This window comes from Lycium barbarum, chromosome 9 (genome assembly GCF_019175385.1).
Source record: "Lycium barbarum isolate Lr01 chromosome 9, ASM1917538v2, whole genome shotgun sequence".
Taxonomy (NCBI): Eukaryota; Viridiplantae; Streptophyta; class Magnoliopsida; order Solanales; family Solanaceae; genus Lycium; species Lycium barbarum.
In genome coordinates this window covers 13,004,904-13,016,691 of record NC_083345.1, presented here as the reverse complement: position 1 = coordinate 13,016,691, position 11,788 = coordinate 13,004,904, and the positions used below count along the sequence as shown (strand labels likewise).

General features: G+C 36.1%; 1 protein-coding gene across 1 annotated transcript; it reads right to left on the bottom strand.

The window, feature by feature from the left end:
* Positions 1–2,653: 2,653 nt before the first annotated feature.
* Positions 2,654–4,408, bottom strand: LOC132609990 (early light-induced protein, chloroplastic-like). Its single transcript, XM_060324223.1, has 2 exons — positions 4,141–4,408; positions 2,654–3,111 (listed from the first exon to the last, which is right to left on the bottom strand). Exons 1-2 carry the CDS (start codon positions 4,288–4,290, stop codon positions 2,725–2,727), a joined length of 537 nt encoding a protein of 178 aa, XP_060180206.1. The 5' UTR covers positions 4,291–4,408; the 3' UTR covers positions 2,654–2,724.
* Between the last annotated feature and the right edge of the window lie 7,380 nt (positions 4,409–11,788).

Here is an 11,788-nt window from a genome sequence, read left to right as displayed (position 1 = left end):
CCTTACACCGCTACACGTGATATATAATTTCAATATGTTTGAAGATGTCGGGTAAACCAATAAAATACCGCTATGCTTGAAATCTTTATATTTGGACTCTGGAGTTTATTTGAGGATATTGTCAGATTTCTTAAAGTCAATTTACTAACTCCACAAGTGTAATTATTAATTTGATAAAAGAAGATAAGGAGAAAATTACAACATAGGTCACGCTTTTAGATTTAAGCACATAATTAGCGTAACTTTTGAAGTCCTTCAAAAATAGAAAATTTTATATGCTACAAAAAACGGATCCCCCTAAATCAGGGACTCAATTGCTAATTATGTATTACGCTATCATTTATCTTCCTTCTTTAAAGGTTGAATTCCTTTTTATTATCATTGTCTTTTCATTAAGATAAATATCTACATCTTTCTCACTTCTCTCTCTTCTTCAACCAATACACCTTCATCTGCCACTACTCATCTCCTTGTTCATTTCCATCTTTCCTATGTGAGTGTCGAGGATTTGCGCAAGGTTAACTTTATGTAATATAGATTCATTAAAAGTTCAAAAAAGAAGCAACATTTGTTAGAAAAAATATCCAGCAAATACATTTCAAAATAATACATCCAAAAGATAATTATTATATGAGGTATAACAACATATATAAAATTTAGTTCACGCAAAAAATTATACGAGGTATATAAAATTCATCATACAAGGTATAATAAATTACACGACTAACACCAGGTATATAATTTTATTATACAAGGTATAGTAAAACTATACGAGGTATATAAAATATATTATATAAGGTGTAACAAAATTATACTAATGATATTTTTCTATGTATAAAATAATAAAAGTTTTATTATACTCTAGCCATTTCCCATTGTGTTGAATCAAAACTTTGATTTTATTATCCCTAAATGAACAATGAAACCCGCCAATATAGGAAGTAGAAAGGGGGGACGTATAAAAAGCAGCTATAGAAAATATCTTAATGAGCAAAAAAATAGGAATGTGATGAGCCAAAAAGTAATTGTTAAAAAAAAAAAAAAATGAGCGAAAAAGTAGGAAGATAATGTAATGGAGCAGCTATAGAAAATATCTTAATGAGCAAAAACATAGGAAGTTGATGAGCCAAAAAGTAGTTGTTAAAAAAAAAAAAAAAAAAAAGAAGGATATATATGAGCCAAAGAGTAGGAAGATAACGTAATGGGTTATGGCTGACTTCATTTACGGATGATTTCCTTATATGTAGGCTGTAGCAATCTTTTATAACTCCTTATTTGACATTTGCAATGTAATCAATTGCTAAGAGTATGTAATTTTTTTTATATTACTGTATATTTACGTTTTGAGTACGTCCTAATTAAAATCCCATGATCTGTTGAGCTATATTGATTTTGTAAACATATATTCTTAAGCAATCTAGCATCCAAGATAAAATCGAATGATTTTTTTTTTTCTTTAATCAAGAGTAAGTCCAACCCTTCATCACTATTCACAAATATAAGGGTGCACGAAACTTGCCAATTGTTAACGATTCAGAAATGCAAGAACTATAATGTCATAGTGACATGTAACTATTTGTTCTTTACGTATTGGAATGCATGTGTTGCAGTGTAAAAAACTTTATGCGTACATGTCGTCATGTCGACATTGAAATTGAATTTGCGTAACACAATGAAATTGAATGTTCATCGAGAAATGTCACATCCACCCCATTGAGTATAAAGAGTTCAACACTTGGCGCAATTTTCTTGCCTAATATTGATTGAGGATTAATCAGGAAAATACTTACTTGGATTAAGTTTGTTGATATCAGATCAAGCAATTGAACTTTTAAAGTTATGAATTAAAGTGAAAACATTATTACTTAACATAATTAAATGGTAAGAATTTATATGGAAAAAAAAAATTGTACTTATAAAATTTGATGTAAATACTACGTGCAAATAACTTTTTTGTTGTAAATTAAATTAACCTTTCTCCAGCCTAGGTGGAGTGAACAAATATTGACAGTGACTTGCTCCTAAGTCAGATGTGGTGTAGGCATACGTGGAGAGATGAATTAGGAATGAAAGATACTCGGAACAAGATAAGAGTCACGCAGGTCTGAGGAGAGGAAGAAATAGGCCGAAAAAGTATCGTTGATAAGTGATTAGACATGACATGCATGGTGCACCAGCAGCTTATCGAGGATATGATCCTAAATAGGAGGATTTGGTGATCTAAAATTAGGATAGAATGTTAGTAAGTAGAGCGTTGTCTAATTTCTCTTATCGGTATTATTATTATTATTATTATTATTACTCTCTTACTATATTATTCTTCGATTTTTAGTACCACTTGTTGTTTCCTTTGTTTTAGTTATCGTTTCATTTTTGTTTTAGTTATCGTTTCGTTATTGTTGCTACTGTTCTTTTCTCCAGTATTTTTACATGGCTTTCTCACTATATATTTCTTTTTTGTTTTTTTCCTGAGTTTTCAATTTTAACAAAATTACGCCTCAAAAATTATTTTTTAAAAGGAAGCCTTTGGATTCAATAGTACACCAGTTTCGGATCCTTAAAGATTTCAAATAACTTGTTTTTTCAGCTTCATTTAGAATGAACCCGAAACAAGGTTGAGATTACACATATTCAAATCTATAGTTCAAATACGTGAACCAATCGTAAAAAACTTTATATTACTAATTAAAAACAAAATATTAACTTAAGCTAAAGAATTTACATTCAGACTTGGAAAAGGCCAGCTCCTTTAACATATTCAGTAAAAGCTAAAGCAACTAAACCTAACATAGCGAATCTTCCATTCCAAATCTCAGCATCAGAACTCATTATCCGACCAGATTTGGATTCAGCAGTAACTCCTTGGAACAGTGGGATAAGTGAAGCCAAAGTTAGCAAAGCACTTGTTCCCAAAAACCAAGAAAATCCACCACTTGATAACTGAGCGGATAAATCAGCACCGTTGGCTAGCTCAACACCCATGGCTGCTACAAATCCAATCATTGCTAGCCTACCGTTGATCCTCTCAGGTGCTGGACCACTGAATGAGAATACGTCGATGAAATTGGTGCTTGGCTTTGGCACGTCGATGAAATTGGTGCTTGGCTTTGGCTGTTACATACACGAATAGAAAAGAAAGGTTAGATTTGTTCTATGCATGACAACATAAAAATATTTACACAATTAAGTTACTTATTAGGTACTAATTAACAGGCAGAACTTTTTATAAAACTTAATTAGTAATTTGAAATAAAAAAAAAATAGGACTGATCGGAGTAGTAACTAAATTCTCGTATCACAAGTTAAAATTCACTGAGAGAGAAGGCAAGATTTAACTTTTCTGATGTTTAAGAAAACGAATACTCGTACTATATATAGGAAAATTTTAATCAAAGGACTGATGACAGTAGTAAATAATCTCTCTTCAATATTGTTCATGTACTTGCGTGTATTATTTTACATAATTGAATACTTACCAAGATCTTTTTTCTCAAAAGATCTTGTTATAGAAATATCCACTTAAAAAAACTTAATTAATGTGAGATATGTAAACTTCTGAAAAAAGTGGGGTAGCAGCAGCATCAGTCAAATTAGGGCTTGCGGATTGCTCCAATTTCTCACCCTCCTGCTTTTTTCATTAATGTTTAATATCACTAATCGCTCAAAAATTCACTAATTTTATTATCAGACTATTAAAATATCAACCATTTACTTAGTACTGCTTATGCATGGTAAATTACAGAAAGGTGCTGTCCAAATTTCTATGACATACTCGTTCGAAAACGAGTCTTGAAAAGCGAAAAGTATCAAACAAATTGAGACGGAGGAAATAATTGAATTCTGAGAGTCAAACTTCTTTGTTTTGACGTGAATTCGGACATACAATCTTTAAATTGTTTTAAAAATAACTTATATATTTAAAAACTACATAAAAAGTAATATAAGTCATAATAATTAACAATAAAAAGTATTATAAGTAACAATAATAACAATCTAAAATATTTAAAAGGGAATACGAATTAATCGTGGTAAAAAAAATACTTATTTAGCTCTCGAAAAGCGAAATATGTCTTATAAATTGATACAAATAGAGTACTACTTTTGTTCAATCCAAAAAAGAGTTTATATTTATATACTGACCTCGGACATACACTTAACACGAAGACGTGAATTCTTCTCAAGGCGTGGCAAGTTACAGCTAGGAACAAACTTATTCAGGCTATTATTACTCTGTGAAAAACTTGTGACTGGACTTCCCAAAATCGTGGATTGCATGGCAAATGAAGTCATTTTTCCTCACAAAAACTCACTAATAGAAAAAATGTTTTCCTGTTATCTTAGCAGAGACTTAGGATTAGCAAAACACTGAAGAAAGACTTTTTAAGTTACCGAACGAAATTACTCAACTTGATATGCTTGCCTTGTTAAGTTGGTTGGTATTTATAGTGCATGGGCGAAGGGGAAGAAAGGGAGAAGACAAAAAGGGGTGGATATTTGTGGAGCCACGTAATTAAATTTGGGCCTTTAAGATACCTAAGTCATGTCGACTTATTGGGCTTTTTGCCAATAGTAACAGGATGATGTGGCTTACCCTTTCACCCCATATGTGTCCATTTTTTTGTGTGGAGTGACCTTCAAGTGCACTATTTATGTCCCTTAAATTATTAAACTTTAATTTTTACCCTTTGCCTAAAATTTCTAGGCTCCCGGTTTAAATTTTTTCTCTGTTAAAAATTTAAAAACCACTGATTTGACGAGCAAAAAACAAAGACCACCCCCAGCAAAGGGCAATCCTGCAAATTATAATAACATTTTTAAAGAGTCCGATAACATTTTTAAAGAGTCCAAACAATATAAATTGTTGGGAATCAACAACAAAGTCATCATGTTATCTTACTATATATATGAACTCCAAGCCTTGAATCAAACCTTCAACATTTCGGGGCGTCTCTCAAATTAGTTCATTGTCCCGTGTCTCCAGCTGAGAGTGCAAGATAGATATAGTCGATGAGTCTGTAACGACTAATCTTTCGTTCCTGAAAATAATAATCAAGACAAGAAAAATAGCGACAAAGAATAATATTTGATTTCATGAATTTGTGCGGGAGTTACAATATTTATGAAATCTTAAATAAAAAGATGTAATCCTCTGAATATTCTCCTCACGATACGGCCGTCAATCAAGGGCTTTGCTTGTTCTTGAATGGACGAATTACTTGTTGTTGAGACATCACTACGATGGCGGAGCCGAGCTTTAATCACAAACGTAGAGGTATGGAAACTTGCGGCTCACCACTTGGAGCGAAGACTTCTTAGTATGCGGAAGACTTGCGGCTGAGAGCTTCTCTCTATCTTTTTTTTTTTTTTTCCTTTTTGGCTTTGTGAAGACCCCTATTTATAGTTGCAGGGGAGAGCTAGGGTTTGTATATGATTGGTTGAACCTTGTCATTTGAACACTTTGATTGGTTCTTCTATTGTCTTGGCATGTTGCGTCACTTATGCACGTGACATGATTTGACTGGTCCTTGACTTGACTTGGAGCGCCACGTCATTTGATACGTGGCACAGACCTTGGGCTAATAGAGTGGGCTCATCATATGAAGTCCGACAAGATAGACTAGCCCAATTGAATTGGCCTTTCAATTAAATCCATACCAATTGGACTTAAGAAATTAATCCAATTATATTATCCTAATATATGTTCGGACTAATATACCTTGGATTTAATATAATTCAAATTTCTTGTGAATTTTCTTTTAATAAAATTTCATCATCTACAAATGCCCACTGCTTCAAGGCTTGTCGGAGTGTCCAAACTTTTGTAGACTAGGCTTGAAGTATTAACTTGATGCTGTAATTGCAATGTTATGCCACACCAAGTATAATATGATGGACTTTGAATTAAATGTTCACGTGATGACTCTTGTGAAAATTTTAGTCCATGCTATATTAAATCATACTTTTCAAATGGGGTTTGACTTTTCCTTGTATGCCAATGTACTAACCCTCTTAGTAATATATTTTCCCGAATTGTGTTCTCCTAGTTTGTATATGATTAGGAGACTTCCAAAGCTGATTCATTTTTTTCTTTTTTTCTTTTCTTCTTTTCTAAAGGAATTAGGACACCTAGTTGATTTTGGACAATGCTAATTACCGTTCATACCGACTTTAGCTATATAGCCGCCTTTCAGACCTTTAAGAATAGAGATGCGCTTCTCTTTCGCTTGGCGTCGTCAATCAGGAAGACGCTTTGAGTCCCGAGCAAATCATATTACCAACATATATAACTCTCCTATACTTTCCATATTTGCATGGTATTTCCTTGTGATTTATTAGGAGAAAATATGAACTTTTCATAAGTTTAAACTTTCCATGTATAAGCCTAAACTTTCCATAATTTGGCTCCAACTAGATCAAGGATTTCTTTTGTTGGACACCTATAAATACCTCGTCTTCTCATGGTTATTGAGCATCAATTTTTAGCACCCTCGATCTGGTTTGAACCCATCTCTATCAGTAATTTTCTTTCAATATAAATTTTCGTCACTTTCTTCACAGCCTTACATGTCTGTGGTAGAAAATTCATATCTCGATGTAGGAACGTCGAAATCATGATCCGCTTGATGTTTCAGAAACTAGACTCGTAGAGCTACATCGTATGCGGAAACTGCGACCAAATTATTTCTATATTTGCTCAGATATAGATCGAGAATCAGACCTTGAATTCTGATTCGCTAGTTTATTAGTCTTGTGCGTCCTGACGAAAAATCTTATATCTTGACTTAGGAACATCGCAATCACGAACGGTTTGCGGCGTCGGAAAGAAGACTCATAGAGCTACGTCATATATGAAAACCACAATCGAATTTCTTCTATATTGGCTCAGGTATATTTTTTTTTTTAATCAGCCACAGAATCTGATTTTGCTTTCTTGGCTTTGGACATGCTCTACGAAACTTACCTGTCCCCCCCTTTTTTTTATTTATTTTGCAGGTCTTTAGGCCTTTCTTTACGGCTTTAACTTTAAACAAAGATGATGCACTTTCGTGACAGCGATACGCCACGTGCTCATCTAGATATAGTGAGCGACAAACGAAATTCGAACGCCAAAGTCCTTGCCTTGGAGGTTCAACCTCCAATGATCGGTGCCTTCTCACTTGACGGAGAGCTTTCTACGCTTCATCTTGCTGAATGATCTAAAAAGGATACCAAAGACGTCATGAGCAACTTCTCAGGCAATGCCACTGTTATGGACGTCCCTTTGTTGAAGTCCACAATTCATCGAGAAGTCGCGCCCACCGAATCTTCTCTTCCCAATGGATGTTTCAACAACTGGAGTGTCCCACCTTCAGGTTTCGGCAAAGTTTGCTACACACCTGGCTATTGGGAGTGGGTGTAAGATGTGCTTCCTCCCTATAAGGAAGTCTTGGAGTGTGTCAAAGTTTACGATGCCATCTATGCTTCTTTGTTTACATATGATTATGATGACAATGTACTGCATGATTTTTTTGAGCTTTGGCGTCCGTCTACCAATACACTTTCCACTTTCGTCGGGGAGATGTCTATCTCACTTTGGGACTTACGAACAATTGCAGGACTTCCCATTCACGGATCTTTATATGATGAAGTTGTTCCTTCGGCGAAAGAATTGATCCAAATGGACAATCAGGGGAAACCATGGCTCCCCAAGAGCTGTCTATACTTGTTTTCAGCCTTTTACAAACTTGCCGAAGGTGTCCGTCATGAGGTGTCCATCCATGATTGGGTGAAATTTTGGTTTAGAGGACCAAACAGGTACGCTGAGCCTCCGCAAAGGGCGTCAAAGGGTCGTGCAACGAAGCCAAGATTGAATCACAATCCTTCCGGGCATATTTACATGAATTACTTACCATGAACCAATGAGGAGCATGCCCCCTTCGTCGAGCTAGGAGTGGAAGATTCACTTAGAGATGAGACAAACTTGTCGGCTTTCCTAACATGTTGGCTCTGCAAGTTTGTTCTCCCCCATAAGAAAATTGACTACGTGCGTGCTAGCGTTCTTAAAGTGGCGAGCTTGATGGCTCATGGAGAGAAATTCTCTTTGGCAGTCCCAGTCCTTGCGAGCATATATCGTGGCTTGAGAGAGATCTCTACTTCTCCAGACTTGAAGCAAGGGAATATAATTTTCGCCATACACTATGTATATGGCTGGCTAGGAGAATATTTTAAGACCCATCATCGTGCCAATCACTCACATCGGAGTATACCTTTATGCAAGATTTCTGGCGAGAAGATGGCCAAATACTTCAATTTTTCTGACGCCCGAAAGTTATTTCAACAAGATGATGCCCGCCACCTCCATCATTTGGCGCTGCTACAAGGTAGGGAATTATACTTCACCGATACTAGCGATCTCTCAGATTTATGGAACGATACTATCATAAGCCTTCGTTCGAGCTATGTTACACTTAGGCATGATTCGGATCTCATCGTGGAGTCTTATAGTCCTTATAGGTTTAGCAGACAATTTGGTTTTTGTCAAGACATCCCAGGAGACCTCATGGAGCGACCATACGATGGCACATTTCTAACACTAGCACAACTTTGGAATTCTTCAATTCGCCTTGGACCCTCTTCCTAATAGCACAGCTCTATCGCACGATCTAAGATTCAAAGAAAGGAGACTCCCTAAATGTCCTGTAGCCTCCTGTTTATCGATGTGGTGCACAACACACCGATAAACAAGACTCTACTAGACACGGTCTGTAGACATCCCAAGGACAAACCGCTCTGATACCACTTTTGTCATGACCCAACCCCGTAGGCCGTGACTGGCGCCCTACTTGGGCACCCTGACGCACCTATTCAATCGAATCTCATACAAACAGCATATATGGCTATAACTGCTATATGCCGTCTCAAACTATATCAAACTTTATTAGACACATTTCAGCGCAAACATATATATATACATATATCAAAAAGCCGACAAGGCTATCAAATATGTCAAAAGCCGACAAGGCTATCAAATATGTCAAAAGCCGACAAGGCTACCAAATGGCGCAACGGCCCAAAAAAAAATACAAAACGCACGCCGACGAGGCTGCCATAACGAAAGAGATCATATAAACACAACTGCACTGAAGCAGGCACACACACCCACAAATACGTCTACAGACCTCTATACCGACCAAACGAATCATATGGCGGGACAGGGCCCCGCCGTACCCCGAAACAAATATATACATGCATAGCGAACAGAATATATATATACCAAAAGTGTATGCTCTGAAATGAGAAGAGCACTCCAACAGCTGAAGGGGATATCCTAAACTGGGGGATCACTAAACTGTACGTCGGTACCTGCGGGCATGAAACGCAGCCCCCGAAGAAAAGGGGTCAGTACGAAATATGTACTGAGTATGCAAAGCAGAATGTAAGGAAAGCAAAAATCTGAGATATAACGAAATGGAAGTATCAACATAAGTGCAAATTCAACATATCAAAATTTGTTTACTGTCAAAAATATGCAAGTCATGCATAGGGTACAGAAGAATATGGTCGCCCGCCCGTCGATGGCGCCATAACACAGCATAACACCAGAAGGTCTCAAATCTCCGTACCCCCGTCACATATCACATAACAATATAACGCCATATACCACACATCACCAAACATAAGTGGAACCCGACCCTCATTAGCGAGTAGCTCGGAGAACCATAACACAGCATAACTCCGGAGTATATCAAAATGCGCACGATAACAGAACCGGCCCGGGACTCGGCGAAGGAAATAACAAAGTGCACGAATAGAGTCGTGAGTAGTCATATGCATAAAATCATTATCATAAATTCAAACATAAGTAAAATGATCATATTTGAAAATCGAAATAATAGTCTTAACAAATTCTTTCAAAAGTTCCCGAATTACATAAAGGAAAGTCGCGGGACCCACGGACGGGAATTTACCCAAGTCGGGCCCGCTTATGGAAAACATACTCGTTATACGTAATGCAAACTTTTATAAAAATATATCTTGGAGTAATCCGAGCATTTATGTGAAAGATATGGCATTCGGAAATTTCGAAGTTCTTTAAAGTGAAACCTTTTTTTTTTGCGCAAAGTTCGAAAAGTGATTTTTCGAATACGTAAAGGTTCATATTTCATCAAGTCATACATAAGAGTGCCAAAGAACATATACGGATCATAACATGCTCGGATTTCGGATTTAGAATTTTCCTTAAGGCTCTAATTTAGCCTATGAAAACTAAGACATGCCAAAAAAAAAGGAGGTTGCTTTACATACCTCGTACGCACTCCAAAATAGCCAATCTAAAGTAAATCCCAATCTACGCCTCGGCTCCCCAAGGTCTACAAATATGCCAACGAATATCCAATATTAACCATAGGCACTTAAGCAGTTATTCATTCCAAATTAACTCTAAATTCTACAGAAAATTCGGCAGCATTTCCCCTGTAAATAGGCCAACCCGAGAATTTAACTCGCTCAAAATCAACAACAACAACCACAATAACCAACCTAGCAACATCGATAATCAATTCGAAAGACAAAATAACAATAGTAACTTTCTTTTACATCATTCAACAACTTTCCAACTATTCGTTTCAACGGCTTACATTCAAGCCACAATATAGCTCATACATTCAATTGTCAACCCGAATTCTTACCAACAACATTCAAGAACTTTCTAAACAGTTTACATAATTTTTCCAACAATCCAATAATTTAATCCAATGTGGCCGAAAACAACCCCAAACCGAGAGCAGCCCCCTATGCCACACTTCTCAACTTCTATTCATGATTTGTGTCAACAATCCACAATATAACGATATAATTCTCATAAATATACAAATTACGTCAAACGCACAATAAGCCTCAAATCAGTCCGCAACAATTCACCATATCATTTTGGGACATTAAACTCTCATTTCCAACATAAAAGTCATCACAACAACCATTAAAACGCTAAGCGACATTAGTGTTCTTTGGCATATAGCATGACCCATATTCATCTATCACTACACATATACATATATTGATGATTCTTAGCCATCCTACACACTACAACAATTTAACTTGCTACAAGGAATTTATTCAACACCCAATCCAAATACCCATTTACACGGCTAACTTCAAACCCACCATATCTCACAAATTTCACCCATATTAACATACTACAACAAGCATATAACATTCACATCTTATAAAACAAGCGAAATTCTTACCTTTTTTCTTCAATCCCACAAATAGTTAGGGTTTGCTATTCTACCAAACGGATGATTTGATCTCCCCAACAACACTTCCACACTACTTAGGGACCTCAAAATAGTGGGTTTACACCAAAGAAATAATTTTGGGATGGCTTGAATTGGATTTGGTTTTTTTTTTTTCTTGTTCTTGGCCGTGTGGTTGAAGTTGTTCTTCAACTTCTTGCTCTTTTTTTTTTTAAATGTTGGAATGGTAGAAAAGATGACTACTTGGTCATCTTTTGTGCTTATATGAATATTGTCCAAGTGTCCATGGCCCACACATGGGGTGGACCAATTAAAATTGGCCACCAAATGTGTGGGTCCATTCCAAAGCCACATGGCCAAATGGCCTTTTTTTTAGCAAGATTTTTTATTCCAATTATATGAATTTTGGTCCCGATTTTTCCTAAGTGTTCCATGCCAACAATTTCATATATAACTTATGTCTCAAAATAAAATCACAAGTCAAAAGTTCCGTCTTCAAATCCCGGAATAGTCTTGGCCCTAACTTATCATAGTTAATCCGGGTTGTCCCAATG